The sequence below is a fragment of the Podarcis liolepis genome (assembly GCF_965112155.1).
Source record: "Podarcis liolepis genome assembly, chromosome: 10".
NCBI lineage: Eukaryota > Metazoa > Chordata > Lepidosauria > Squamata > Lacertidae > Podarcis > Podarcis liolepis.
Genome location: NC_139562.1, coordinates 31,886,770 through 31,902,018, shown reverse-complemented (window position 1 = coordinate 31,902,018; position 15,249 = coordinate 31,886,770). Strand labels below are relative to the sequence as shown.

Below are 15,249 nucleotides of genomic sequence, written 5' to 3'. Positions count from 1 at the left end.
TTATGAATTTAGATTAACAGTTTACTAAGATTTTTTTTTTATGTACGTACTTAGGAAAAAGATTTAATATAGGAACAGCATACACAGCTTGCCTCCCACTTGGAGCAGAAGACCAAATAAGCAAAGGATTAAATACAAATCTACTTTTCCTATCTTGATATAGGCCCTAAGATTACAAAATTGTGTGATAGTCATGCATACAGCCTCCAGGCTGACTATATGTTATTTATTCTTCCATTCTCAGATGCCACCTTGATCTAACTCTCAAAGCATGTCACTGGCAGATACAGCCTAGAGCTACATTAATTCCTGCCTATCCCAATCCATGAAACCTCAAAAAAGTACTGCACCTTCTTCCCAACAGCAAAGCACTACATTCTCAATGATTATTTTCCTTCCAATTGGATTTCTGGACAGTTTAGGCTTAACAAGTTAACCTCCTAATCCTCAAATCAAGATTTTGTATTATTGTACAATACAACAGAGCAGTTCATTTCCTTTACACACCTTAAAAGTCTAAAAAGTCTTTAAGTCTTTGCTTTCCTGGATTAGCCTCTTCCCCTCACACTTCAGTTGTGTCAGGAATTGGCCAGATTTATTTTAGATAGATAGGCACATCTGTTCTATGAAATGTTGCTTTTGTTTCATTTGGGCTTGAGAAATCTGAAGTGAATTTTAGTACCAGGAAAGCAAATGCCACAATAAACTGTTTCGTCTTTAAGATGCTACAAGAACGCTTCATTGTTTTGGACTGCAGCAAACAAAGATGGCTGCCCTTCTGGAAATATGGTTGGTACCTTTATTGGGTTCCTGCTATAACAACTGTGTACAGGCATAAATTTATTAGGTTGGGGATTATACAGGTGAAAGAGGTGTAGGCCTTATGAGAACATGGGATGCACATGCCTAAGGAACCCCAAGTGCATTTGGTCTGTACTTTTTTGTCCTTCGTTAAATAATAAAATTTCCTAGGAGATCTCATTGTCTGGGTATATGCATGTCTGAGGACCTATGTGTTCATGAAGCCTCCTCTCCTCAGAATTCAACCTCGGAGGAATTGGCATTTTCATTTTTAATAGATAGGCACATACATTTTGAAAAACTTCACTTTTATTCAAATCTGGGCTATGGAAATTTATATAATAAAACACCAGGTGTCCCAACATGAATGGAGCTTGGCAAAATGCCGTTCTTGGCATATACAAAACACGCTGTATTTCCTTCCTCACATTTCAAGCTCTTTTGAGGCTGCTTTCATAGAACTCTCTTTGAAGGCACATCGTAATATGATTCACATCACCCAACAAGAGGTGAAGGACACACAATGACCTATGAATAAATATGTATGCTTTAGCAGATTCCAAAACTCTTTGTCCACGTTATCCTGGCAAGACCTAGAACAGCACCGCAGGGAAGACCAGTGCAAATGGTGAGGGAATGTCATCTACTGAGGCTTCAGTGGGGATATTCAGTGACCAAGTGGACAGCCATCCCTGAGATAGTTCAGTTAAAGGCAAACTGTAAGTAAAAATATTTAAAAATAAAATAAATATGAGTTGGCAACAGGTCACAATCACATTAATTCTTATTTCATCTTGTTTATTGTTAGTCACCATGGATGGCAAACTCTTATGATATAAAAGGCAAGCTACAAGTTCCAAATAAATAACATTATTTGTCACTAAATCACATGTGCTTCTACCTATCCAGTTTCGCAACTGAATGCCTTAGCTTTTCACCTATAGCATAGATTGCTACCCACTCCCATTCACCCATTTCCCCCTTACCAGGAGTTAAGTTTATTTGCAAATGATTCTGCAATGCAGTCTTCAGACAGAACCAGATGGGTTTCAAAAGAGGGTACCACCCCGAAACAAGGCACCGGTGAAGCAATATATGTGAAATGCTGCCTGCAGCATCAACTGGATGATACTAGGCGTGCTCACCAACTGAGAGGTCTCATTTTGGGGTTCTCCTTTGATAGCCTGGACCATTTGTCAGCTTCTTCAAAAGGCAGGTCTGTTCTGTGGTGACTTGTAATAAATGGAGCGCACACAGCTAGAAGGCATCTTGATCCATTTTAATCACTCTTGCCAGCAAGCTCTTTACAGACTGTTGGGCAAATAGTTGGGGAGATGGTAGCCAAGGGAAGGGGGGGGGGAGAACAGCTTCAGCCAGTTTAATATTAACTCAAGTTGTCCCTTCCCCGCTTATCCAGTCTTCCTGTTCAAGATGGAAGTAAAATGTTGCGTCAGCCTAGGCATCGCTCAAGGACATAGGATGCTCTATGCAATGAAAACTTGAGGTGTTGTGCCCATCAAGAAAAGTGATCCCTGCTAACCTGCCCCCTGCAAACTGTCTATTTTGTTTCCTCTCTTGGGATTCCCCAGCAGTGTTTCAGAAACAAAAAAGAGGGGTTGCCTCCACCAGCTGAGTATAACTGACTGAGTTCTGTTCTGATCTCAGTAGTAGAGTACGTGTTTTTCATGCAGAAGGTTCCATGTTCAATCCCTGGTGTGTCCAGGTTGGGAACAACCCCATCAGAAACCCTGCCCAGAAGAGCAATCAGGAGCCCAATGAACCTGACCATCACATCCACACCATGCACTTAAGCAAATGGCTTCCCCCATAGAATCCTGGGAGGTGTAGTTTACTCCTCACAGCCACCATTCTCTCAGCACCCTTAACAAGCTACAGTTCCCAGGATTCTTTCAGGGAAACGGTGTGCTTTAAATGTGGGGTGTGGCTCGCACCACGTAGTTCTCCAATGAGAGTCCCATGAATTTGTCTAAACCCTCTTTAAAACCATCCAAGTTGGCAGACATCACTGGATCTTCTTTCCCTCATGAGATGTACAGCTTCTGCCCCTTGTTCGTAGAATCATAGAATTGTAGAGTCGGAAGTCGATACCCATAGTTTAAGTAGGAATTGTGGGAAGGAGCAGCACCTTTCGTCTTTCCTGAATCTCCCAATATTCAGTGCTTTATTGGATTCTGGCATGATGTTATGAGACGGACCACCCTACACTTTGCCCACATCATACATAATTTTATACACCTCGGCTGGAAGGTTCACTCACATGCCTCACACAGAGGTTTCCAGTGCCTGGCAGGGGCGGCAATGTCTGCCTTCTGCTGCTAGGGCAAATGTGGAAAACTTCCTGCCACATTTGTGAAAAGAGAATTTCTTGGACCCAGCTTACGGAGGAGCTAAGGAAAGTGAAAGCAATTTGGCTTGAGAAAATAGTGGCTTCTTAACAACTTTTTCAATCAGAGTCCCGAAGACATTTTGTAGCAAGTTCCTCGTATCTTTTAATCTAGTACTGCCAGGCACTGCCCAGATAAGTCAGATGTACTGACACATCACTCCATTGGCAGAGCTCTGATCTTCATTTTCTTGCTCACCCCCTACACACACACACACACACACACACACACACACACACACACACTTAGCATCAGTAGCAGCAGAGGTTGCCTTAAAGGCAGTATCAGTTCCTTGTTCCACTTTGTTCCTCAGAAGTGCTCCCTTTGTTGCCACTTTCCGAGACTCGGAAGGAGCAAAACGATTCCTGCCTTCACATAAAACACAGGCACCATGAGAAGAGAAAGCTACTGCCCAGAGCACAATGGCCTCATTCTAAAATCTTACGTTGGAAATCCCACAGGAGGATTAATCTTTAATAGCTGAACCGAAACAGGTCCGCCAAACAGTGTGAGTCTCTGCCAACCTGCCTTTGCTTTTAGGTAGGTGTGTGGAAAGTGTGTTTCACTCCAGAACCTTTTGTGGAGAACACACATATCCTGGGTATGTCTTTGTGTTTTCATTAATCTATCCAAAGAACATATTGAGGGAGGAGGAAAATGCATATATATGTGGGGAATGGAAGAAAGAGAGTACCAGGAGATGGAAGAAAATGAAAAATAGAAACTGCGGCCAGGGTTGTAATCTGTGCAGAAATGCAAGCCTGCACAAAGTAGAGTTCTGTATTCCATACAGGACGATTTTCAGACTACAAATTAGTGGCACATATTCAAATTGAGGTGTTATGAAAACCCAACCTACCTACCTCCAAGGACTCCAGAATGCTGAAATAAAGGTCAGCAGAGTTGTTAGAATTACTCCTTTACTAAGTTACTTCTGCCCTCTGCTGGACAATAGAAAAATAAAAGGCCAAACAGCCTGTCTCTGCTGTTAAGTGCAGAAATTTGGACTCGCCTGTTGATTTGTCTCTTCAGCGATGTTGGGGTGCAACAGGCTCTTATGACAGGGAGCCACCTACCTCCTGGACATGTCGTAGAAGGGCACCAAGAGGAGAAAAGGCTTCTTCTTAGCTTCCAGGGTATATTCAGCAAGCCCAGGGATAGCCGCAAATTCCACTATCCATGACAAGGAAACTAGAGCTTGGTCTCAAACACAGTAACAGAAATATGAGCCAGCAATGAGAAAGCTAAAGTAATAGGAAAGATTTATGGGACTCGTCTATCTAGAGATGTGGAATTTGTGGCCTTCAAATGTTGTTAAGACTGTGGATTCTCCCTAAAAGAGATATGTTATCGATTATATACACCATTCCTCATAGCTCTTTCAAACCTGTGGCATATGTATCATCAGTGTAGGTTTTCTGTTCCAAGTCCTACAGATTGCTGGGAAGATTGGCAGATTAATCCTAATACTTAACAGCTTGCTCTGATCTATTCTGCACTCCTCGTGAATTACTGTAGCTTATATTTATGGACCTTGTGTGACAAAGGAAACGCTGGTGATTTAACTTTAACAAAACCTAATCAATTCAATTAGGCCACTGAACACTGCAGCATTCTGACAATCCTATTTAGCCACTACCATTATCAGTTATTATTATTGTACTACCACTGGTGTGCAAGCATACTTTGCGGGAGAACGTTTTAAACATTTTCCATACACCCCCACCCAACAAAACGCACTCTTCTTAATGAAGCTTCTTTTGAGTATCAGACTTTGCGTACAATTTGATTTTTATTAGACAAGTCGCGCAATGAACCCCAGGAGAGGGTCACAATCAGGACATATACCAGAAACGCTCACCCACTCACATCATTGCCAGCTACGTTTTCTTATAGCAAAGAATCCTTATTCCTAATTTCATTGGGATAAATACACTTTTCACATCATATATAAAAGCACAAAAAAGTTACATTATATACACAAAAATAATATAGAGATAGCCTGGGTGACAACAAACCCATAAATAAATGAGGTGTCTTCTTTTAAAAAAATGGTTGATGTACATGGAAAGACAGGGCGATTCCCTTGTGGAGGTCCCATCTACACAAGCATAATTCCACAAGCTAGCAGTACCACCCTCAATGCCTCTTCCTGCTGTACAACATGAGGCTTCTACCCTCGACTGCAATGCCCATTCTCAGCCGTAGTATTCCCTCCTGCTTGACAGTATAAATGGCTTTCACAGCCTCAAATCCATAGAACTGTGAAATGTCCTGCGGTACACAGTGTCAATAGGAGATGATATTCTGATGCACATCAACTAATCCAGACACTTCAAAACTTAACTGCGCAGAATTATTTGCTATGAGAGCTTCTAGATGGGAAAGGTTTCTTTCTAAGCGTCGGGCATGCTAAATCACTTCGCCGAACACTCACAATTCACGCAGGTCCTTGTGCTAATCCCGGATGGATGGCTGCTAACTCCAAGCAGACTGGAACAATCTGCGCGAGTGGCAGAACAACTGTGGAAGGAAACCAGCAATGGTAGCACCAAACACCCCAGGCATCCTGCTAGAATGTACCTTTTCGTTGAGGTAGTTTGTTACCCTTTCTGTTTTGTCGCTACCATCACTGGGAAAACGGCTGTCGGGAAGCACCCTTAAGAGAACGGTCCTCGCCTTCCAGCCTGCCTTATTTAAACAACTGCCCATGGATCTGCAGTGCTAAATCCAAGGCACGAGTATAGACTATGGTTGCTACCCATGTTTGTAAGATAAGCAACCAAGATCATCCATGTGATGTGAGATATGGAACTAAACAAACTAGTCCTGGCAAAGCAACTTCCAAGGTTCACTTTCACTGTGTATTTTGATACCTTTCGCAAGTGCAACCTTTCAGACACATCCACTCACGTATACCAACGGGAAATTTGGAATGTTCATGAAATTACACCTCTTGTTAGTTCCAATATATTCAGGAAGATTGAGAATTGGTCTTCAAAATAACTAAAGTTAGCCAAAGCTTTATTGTGGGATCGTCTTTTGGTTTACTCTATGGAAAGTTTTAAAAATTTGATATCAATGTGATATGAATCTCTTAACTGTGCGATTCAGACCATGTTCCTTTAATTATGTAATTGTTTCAGTGTTTGGAAAGGCCCTCCCCCAGGATTTCATGTGTTTTGGGACACACAGAGCTTCATTTGAATTTAAAATTGTCAATGAGAGGCTTAAGGTGGAAATTCTTTTCTTTTTTTAATGGAGGGTCTTAGTTCTGCAGCAGTGTTCAGCTGTTACGCATGGAAGGCACACTAGCTGCAAGAACCACTGCAATGTACAGTTGTGTGGGCCTCCCCAAAGAATTATGTGCCCCCAAATTCATTTGTTTGGTGCTTGTGTGTTTGATTCGGACAGATTTGGAAGATGAAATAAGAGAGGATAAGCAAGAACAGAGATGGTGCACAGGCAACGGGAGAAGGCAAAAGTGATCTGTGAGACTCTGAGCTCTATGAAATATAAAATCTCTTTTCTTAGAACCTATTATTCCAACAAGGAGGCCTAGTTGCAACCACTCCTCTTTCTCCAAGTTCTAGAACTACATCTACACTACATATGTAAACCATTTTATAAACCTGTTTGACCGTCAAAGCTACTCCAAAGGAGACAGCTGTTGGTAGTGTGGACAAGTCCTAAGACTGTTATCCTAAACATACTCATCTAGATGCAGCTACCAAAGAAATCAAACATCAGAAAAAAGGATTCCTAGGGTTGTATCCAACGTAGCGCAAAGTTAAAGTCACTTAGCGGTAAACTTGTTGCACTGGCAAAACACTTTTGTGCAAAAAAAGCACAAATGCATTGCCTAAAATTGTTGCACAACAAGCTTTGGCTAGCACAACTATTGCATTGGATTTCTTTGTGGCCCAAACCTTTAAGCTCTGGTCTCGCACTAGTAGACAGAGAACAATGAATTCAGCCCCTAGTTTGCTTTTTTGTTAAGGTAAAACTCAATGCTGACTTAAGTGTGTGATTCAAAAAATGCACTTAGACTTACAGTGTCTCTTTATTTACAAAAGAAACAGTAGGAGCGCTGATCAGGAGGGGTTTTTAACCTTTCCTCTGTGCTATTTTTCCTGCTGAAAATCTTCTCCAAGCTGTAGTTTGTCTTGGGGTTCCCCCCCCCAAAAAAAACCAGCAGCAACAAACTTCTAAAAGTAATGCGCAATCCCCTCCCTGTGATCCTAATCCAGATTTTGGGGAGGAGTGGGGGTCTGCAGGTATTATTTTTTTAAAAAAAAAAACATAAACAAAGAGCAGTGGTTTGTCTATGCATGCTTTTTGAATCACAAGCTTAAATCTGCTTCTGGTTCACCACTAAGTCCATCCTTGTCCCCTCTTTTAGGGCATGGAAATACAACTCCAAAGATAACGACAGTATGGCTCCATCGGCTGCCAGGTGGCAGATACATGAGTAAGAAGTGGAAGGGAGGACACAGAAGATGGAAGAGAAACCTAGATGTTGTCCATAGTGCTTATAAAGCCATAAAATGCTATAAAAACCCCAAATTGCATTAAAAACTGTGATGCCCTTCCTTAGGAGAACCTCCAAAGGCTCTCAGAGAATGCAGAATCTATAGAAAAGCTTCTATGCAACCCACTGAGGACCAAGGAGCCAGATCTCCTCTCTGGGTCTGCCAAAAGCATATGGCACCTGATGTGCAGATCAAGGGCCACCGCAGATGCCAGGAAAAGGGCTGAGGGCAGCTCTTCTTACTTTCTAGAAAACCCCTCCTCAAAAGATAGATTGTTTTGTAAAGAGGTGGGGGACCAACCTTTCAGAACCCACCCTTCTTCATCACTATTCCAAATTCTTCTCTCAGTGTGCGAAAATGCGAACACTCTCTATCTCCAGTGTGGGCACCCTTTGTACTAGAAGGCATATACTAGCAACAAAAGCTGGTTTGCAAGAAGACCCTACCCTGGCCAGCGTATCACAACTTTCATGGTCCTAACCTGGAACAGTGTTCAAAAAGGGAGGAGGAGGAGGAGGGTAGGAAGGGGCAAGAATCCCGTTCAATGAGCGACGAGGCTGCAATCCTCCACGGTTAGGAAGCCGCAATTGCTGTGCCGCCACTCAGCTTCACAATCATCTGCTGACAATCATTGCAGGAACGCTTGTCTCCAACTTTCTCCAGTGTGCGGGCTGCTTCCGCCAGCAGGACGGCTCGCTGGCCCGGGGACGACAGGAAGGAGAGGGGAAGGTGGCGGCAGGCTAAGAGAATTGCTGTAGCTCTCTCTCTCTGCCCAGGAAGGGCGTCCAGTTCACCTAGGTATGGGGGAAAAGAGTCATCACAAGGAATGCCACGCTTGTGGGGGCAATAAGTGCACCACGGGAGTCAATTTGTTTAAGACTACACTAGGGTGAGCAAAAGATTGCTTCACAATGGGTGCTACCCAACAGAGTGCAAGAAGCAGTCAACCAACTCCCACTGAAACTCTAGGCAGTAATTTATTCTAGAGGCTCGGATGCCCCAAGCTGAGTCCTGGCCGGCAGCCCAGACTTAGCAGCCTTGTCCTGGTAACAGAGATGACATTTGCACAGGTGGGCGAGGCCCACCCTCTCCGTGACAGGCCTTTCTTTTGCTCAAATTAGCAGCCTCAGATATCAGCTAGTGAACATCTTTGTGCCACCGCTTCTTAAAACATTTTAAACACTCTGGCTTGGATCCTACAATTTATGAAGAAAAAAGCAGCTCACCGAAGGGAGGGGGACGTTTCCCCTCTCCCTCCCAATTCTGGGCAATTCCTCATCACAGCAAAACCACCTTTGCCACCATTTCAGGTTAATTAGGGTTCCAAAGGTCTCTAGAACTGCACACCAGGGGACTAAACTAACTGTGGCATTTGTCATATACGGTTTGGCATTGCTTGCAAGCATTTTATAGATAGATAGTGCAGGGTGGGATGGTGGTGACCCAGTTCAGGGCAGAGATGGACAAGAAAGGGCACCAGAGCTTCCTGACCTTGCTTGGTACTCTGGGGTGTCCGACGCCTGAGACTGTGCTCCAGCAGCTGATGAGTGCGTGTGGGACTGGCCCCTGCCATCAAACGCACGGTGGCCTCATGCAGGAACACCTGGAAGGAGGGGAAAAGCAGAAGACAATGGGTAGCGTCTACATTTTAGCAACCTTCCATCACCTTGTGGTGCTGTAGATTTGGGCATGCGCCTTAATCAGATAAGCTTGCACCTTCTGATGCTAATCCTCTCAGCCACTTTTCCTTCCCTAACTCCTTTCTGCTGAGCAAGAGTGTACAGGGAATGTGCCCTTTAAAAGAGGGGCATGCTACCCAACTATTTCTGACCAGCAGTGGTCCACACTCTACCACAGAACCATCTGTGCTGTTTGTGCGTACAAACCAGTGGAGAGCAGTGATTAAGCCTGCCAGGCTAGAAATCCCCAGTTCACATCTCGCAGCCACCATAAAAGCTACCTGGCATTAGGCAACCCCGTATTCTCTCATCCTCACAGCTCACATGGGTGACATGTGGATAATAGGAATGGCAAACATCACAGGGCTGTTTTAAGGATTATTGAGATAATTTACATAGAGTTTAGAACATTCAGGAAGTGTCACATTAGTTTAAATCCAGGGGAAACCGCAACACCCACCCACACCCAATGAATGCTACTTAAGGGCAAAGTCTACAACAGTAAGGACATATCCAGCAGGAAGCCACCACTGCAAACACACTGCTGGAAATTCAAAGCAAAACCAGTCCTGGCCTAGTTCGTGGACCATTTGCCCCTTTGGCTTATAACAGCATGCAGGAACTCAAGGGACAGGTCATCATCTCCTCACTCATTACAAGTGGCAGGATCTTACCTTTCGATAAGCAGGTCTGAAACTATGGGCCAGTTTTCTCAGGCTGCCGAGGTCGCGCTGGAATCCTGTCAGCTCAGAAGCAGAAGCATGGTAGGCCTCTCCCAAGGCCTGGCTGGAGCTCATCTGTTTCTGCCACAAAGTGGTGCGGAGAGACAGCAGTAGGTCGCAAGCTAGCAGCTGGATCATCTGCAAGGAGACAGACCCATTCAGTGACAGGAGTATCAAGACATTCCAGCATCATCAGCTGGATGCAGCAGCCTTCAGAGGGACAAAAGCTTCTCACACATATCTAAAAATACTAGCAGAATGATACATAGTGTTTTTATCTTAAAGATGAGATGCTATCAACTGACAGCTCTCTGGCCAAATTCCCTTTCTTCTCAAAAAGTGATCCAGCATGAGCATTCTGAATTTTTTGTTGTCCAAATATTATCATCAAAGGACATGACCACAAGATAACATGGAGGAAGCAACCAGGTTATCCAAAGGTAGCCAATGTGGTACCCTTCAGGTGTTGTTAGACCACAATTCCCATCATACTTGACCAAGAGCAATGCTGCTGAGGCTGATGGGAGCAGTGGTCCAATAACATGTGGAAGGTAAAGGGCTGGCTACCCCTGAAGTATCCTGTGCCCCTTTGTAGGCCAAAATCAGCACCTATAACTGTGTTCTGAAAACATGTCAACACAAAATCAGGGTGCAGTGGGCTCCCAGCACAAATCATTGTTCCCACAGCATCCATCACAGTGAATATTCAAAGAATTACCTAACAAAAATTGGTTAACCGTACAAATGCTTTATTTGTTTTTTGTTTCCTGTGTGTTTTATGTGAATTCTACCTACCACCAAAAGATGAAAGATTAAGCCAAATGAAGAAATACTGAGACCACCACACTGTTTTAATGTGGAACTGAAGATCCACTGACAGAAGACTGTCCAAAAGATGGGCAGTGGGGGTGTACATTCATTTTTATTTTAGCCACCATGACTGATATGATCTCTGGCCTTAGGACCTTTCGGAGAGTGGTGACAGATGAATGAGCCTAAGGCTCAAACGACTTCTGGGAGACGATTAGTACCTTATTCAGCTATCTCCCACAGCCCTGCCACCATCTATGGACTCAGAGAACGTGTCCCCTGCAATATTCCCATCTCTCTAGCCTTGCAGGAGTCACAAGATAGAAAAATCATGACTTTGCCTTGACTGGACTTTACCTGCTTAACCTGACCTTGCACACTAACAATTTGCCTGCCACGACCAGATGCTACCTGCTTTTCCTGCAAATCTCAACGCTCCTGTGGAACAGGACGAACAGTGGGATTCTAAGAAAGTGTCCTTGAAAATGTGTCCCAAAGGTTCCAACAATTAGCCAGAAGTAAAATGAAGCAGTATGATCTTGAGAAGGTACCCTTGGGATAAAAAAACTGCAAAACCAATCAACATCTTCTAAAGAATAGTATTTTGGTACGCCCTCCGGTGGCAAAAAAAAGTATCTTTAATATCAGTTTGAACTGCATTTTGAAGGACTCATTCTGGTTCATTCAAAAATACCTAAGGAAAACAGAAGTGTTGTTTTTACCGGGTTTTCAAAACAAGCTTTATTGCGGAGGCTTTGGGAGGAGGCCAGGGAGCTTCTAGTCCTTCTGGGCTGCTGCTTTCCTCATTGTTTCCAGGGTACTGTTCAGTTCCTCCTGCTTCTTCTTGGCTTGGATGAAGTCCCCACCCTTTTCTTGTTGAACTGCACAGCTCATTTGTCTTTGGAGATCTTGAACAGCACCATCACACATATCTTTTTGGAGACGAGGCAGTATGCCTCCTGGATCATGTCTTACACAAACTTGGTGTGCTTGGTCAGGTGTCCATGGCATTGGCATGACTTTGCCCCATTCTTAGTCACCTTGTGGCCCTTGTTCAGGCGAAGGGCCACTGGGCAGCAGATTGCCATGGCTGCCACAGCTGCTGCTTCATCTAGGCCATGCCCCAAAAATAAATCAGCTAAGTAAAATAGAGGTCACGATGGGCACTTCATTTGCCTTTTCACTGCCACATATAACTTTTCTCGGCCTTTTCAACCCATGTGCTCCACTTTCATCTCTCATGCTTTCTTTCTGCTTGCAGTACAATGCAGTCTGGATTGTACAGATGGCCTCTTGGCCCCTTCCAATTCAGATGTAAAGTTCCTAGGAAGTTTCTACCACATCACTTAAATCACTGAATCGGAAAGAACAGCATTCAATCCAGGCAAGCTGAGGAGATTCCCACCTGCAGAGGAGAAATGGGTGCACCTCTGTGCTGCACTGCGGAAACATTGCACGAGTACTGCCAGAACATGCAATGCAACTACAATGCACGACAGCTGCCACCCAGCAGTGATGAACAGCTCCGATTCTTGTACAGTGCCAAAAGTTGGAAAGCCCCAGCTTCTCAGAGAAACAAGGAAATGAAGGTGAAGCTGACACCCTGATACAAGGACTTCACACTGTTCTTGCCCACAGGAGACTAGACATGTAGTGCCTTCTGTGGGAACAATTCACCCAGGAGGCATAATTAAAAGCAACAAGGACAGAACCAAACAAGAGCTCAGCCTGCTAATTCTGGCAGTGCACTGGAAGCCAACACACTGGAAACAAATGCACTCCTCAAGCACTACTGTGGGAAAGGGAACACTGCAGCTCTAGTCAACACACACAAAAGGGCAAGAGGAGAGGGAACGTTCTCTGTCTCTCCAATCATGAAGAAAAAAATGTTAGCTGCTGCTTCTTCAGCTCCAGGATATTTGACCTCAGAGACACATGGAATGATGACTAAACATTTGCCCACAAGCCTTGGCTCAGGAAAGGATGGAGAAGGCAGTTGTACATGTACAGCCAGTTGTAAATGATTGTGATGAGGATGAGGATACTTACGTTATTGAGACCCGTGCTTGAGACCCCACTGCTCATGTTGAGGCTATTCCAAAGGTGAGTGCTGGCTCTTTCACAGTGGCCAAAGGAGCTCTGCTGCCCATCTGCCTTGCTTGACAAGGAGGCGTTCATGGCTTTGCACACATGAAAGACAGCTTTCACAAGGGCATTCCTAGAAAGGAGGGAAGAGAGAAGAGAAAGATCCCAAGCCAGGAACAAGGTCAGTGCCTTTAAGGTATTGTGGTCGTGGACCAACCACCTCCATAAGCCCCTCACTTACTCAGTTGCCATAATAAATAATAATGTTATTAAATTTCTATACCACTCATCATAACATAATAACAAACAAAAACAACCTCCCCAACACACACACAGTTAAAAAGGCCATAGATTGCTTAATTAGCCAAGGGCCTAGGAGAAGAGGAATAATTTTGTCTGGCACCTAAAGGTGTATAATGAAGGTGCCAGGTGAGCCTCTCTGGGGAAAGCTTTCCACAAACAGGGAGCCAACACAGAAAAGGCTCATCCTCATGTTGCCCCTTCTCTAGACTTCTTGAGGCGGCACATGAAGAAAGGCCTCACCAGCAGAATGGGAATCCTCAACACCACCTCTAAGACCAGATCTGCCAGCTCAGGGAGAAAGACTGCTGGGCAGTGAGGTGGGCAGTAAACCAGCAGAATCTCTAATCTGTTCTGATTCCCAGTGCTAGGAACACACACTCCAGATCCTCCACCCAACTGGATAGAGAGCCTGAAGGGAGAGAGAGAGAATCTCTCTATAGACCAGAGCAACTCCCCCGACCCGACGCTCAAGTCTGGCCTAATGCTGCACTGAGTACCCAGATGGCCACAGCTGAATGAGACCAACTCCCCCCTGCATCTAACACTTAGAAAAGTCTTTGCATCCACCACCCCAGTGCCTGATAGCTGGTATTTTCAGTTAATACAATCTCAAAATACTGCAGCTTAGTTTGGAAACTATTTAAAGTGACAAAAGGCAATTGTGAGAGTAATGCAAAAAGGCCACACACTCCATCATCTCCAAACATTTAGGAATTCGCTCCACGTTGGTAAACTGGGATCTCACGGCTGCATCATCACCCCTGAGCCAGCTGATTGTCATTGTGATTGCGGATGACCACCACCTGCACACCACATCAGGGCCTAGGTATGCAGAGACAAAAGAACAATAAATATGAGACACTCTCACCAATGCAAATCCCAACAGGTTTTGTTTTAATGAAAAATGGCTTCAGGAGACGGGAATCTTTTCCCCATCCACTGTTTCCTTACTTCAAGCTCCTTCCCCCTGTAAACCTACAAAAGTGCATTCAAACACACTGAAACCTTGCTCCTGGGAAGGGGAGCCAGCCATGGGAGGAAGGCAATTTGGAGTAAGAAAATGGTAGGCAGGGAAAAGTCACACCCATACCCCCACACTTCTCTGTTCTAAATTTCCATCTTGGATCTGCTTTTCATTTTGAAGAATGGCATTGGGTCCCAGTTACACATATTTCTGTGTAATGAAAATGAACTTACCAGGAACTAGAATAGTGTGAGGTTGCTTGCTGGTAGGAGGACCCTTACAAGGAGGACAATGCTGAAAAGGTCAGTTTCTGGCAAGACCTGCTCAGATCTCATTTAAGCAGCTGCTTTGAAATGCCCAGGGCCTGATTTGGGAAAGCGGGCAGGGACAAGGGGTTAGCAGCATGATACCATCACAGTAATGCTTCTGGGTGAGCCCTTCCTTGAACTAAACCTTCCCAGGGTCCAAAAAAAATTCCAGATTGTGATGTTGAACGTGTACAAGAGCAGGTCACTGGGATAAATTGTGGGAGAGAGAGCCAAAATGGACATTTGGGGCAGGCAAGGTGTGCTAGGCTTGGGACAAGAAAACTGATTCAACTCCCTTTGTTGCTGAAGTCAGGGCACATTAGTGAATGCCATCCTGCAGAGTAGGGTACCATCCACCTGCTGCTGCTGCCACTGACACACAGGCTGGTACAAAGTCAAGCATCTTGCCAGACATTCCCCCCTTCATCTTACTGCTTCAGCAGAAGGGAACAACAACAGCAACCAGAGACAAGCAGCTCGGTACTGCCCTGCCAACATATGCATCTCATTTAAAATGCTTCTGCCTTGGGAATGGAGTCACTAACCAGAATTTACAAGACTCATTAACCTCTTGGCTGAGTTACCAGCTCTCATAGTGTGTTCCACAAAACCATTAAGTGGTCAAAAGTATTTACTTTCA

The 15,249-nt window shown here is 44.4% G+C and overlaps 1 protein-coding gene and 1 long non-coding RNA gene across 2 annotated transcripts in view; both read right to left on the bottom strand.

Annotated features, from left to right (window-relative positions):
- Window positions 1–3,756, bottom strand: LOC310687508. The gene is made up of 2 exons (XR_014516450.1): window positions 1,788–3,756; window positions 1–1,518 (listed from the first exon to the last, which is right to left on the bottom strand). It is a non-coding gene; the product is annotated as an uncharacterized lncRNA (long non-coding RNA).
- A 1,223-nt stretch (window positions 3,757–4,979) lies between these two features.
- SREBF2 (sterol regulatory element binding transcription factor 2) overlaps window positions 4,980–15,249 on the bottom strand; it is a 35,319-nt gene continuing 25,049 nt past the window's right edge. The window contains exons 15-19 of the mRNA XM_083462581.1: window positions 14,027–14,159; window positions 12,999–13,167; window positions 10,092–10,277; window positions 9,230–9,341; window positions 4,980–8,532 (exon numbers count right to left, since the gene is read on the bottom strand). Coding sequence (XP_083318707.1) covers window positions 8,312–8,532; window positions 9,230–9,341; window positions 10,092–10,277; window positions 12,999–13,167; window positions 14,027–14,159 — 821 coding nt within the window. The 3' untranslated portion in view covers window positions 4,980–8,311. The remainder of the gene's footprint in view (window positions 8,533–9,229; window positions 9,342–10,091; window positions 10,278–12,998; window positions 13,168–14,026; window positions 14,160–15,249) is intronic.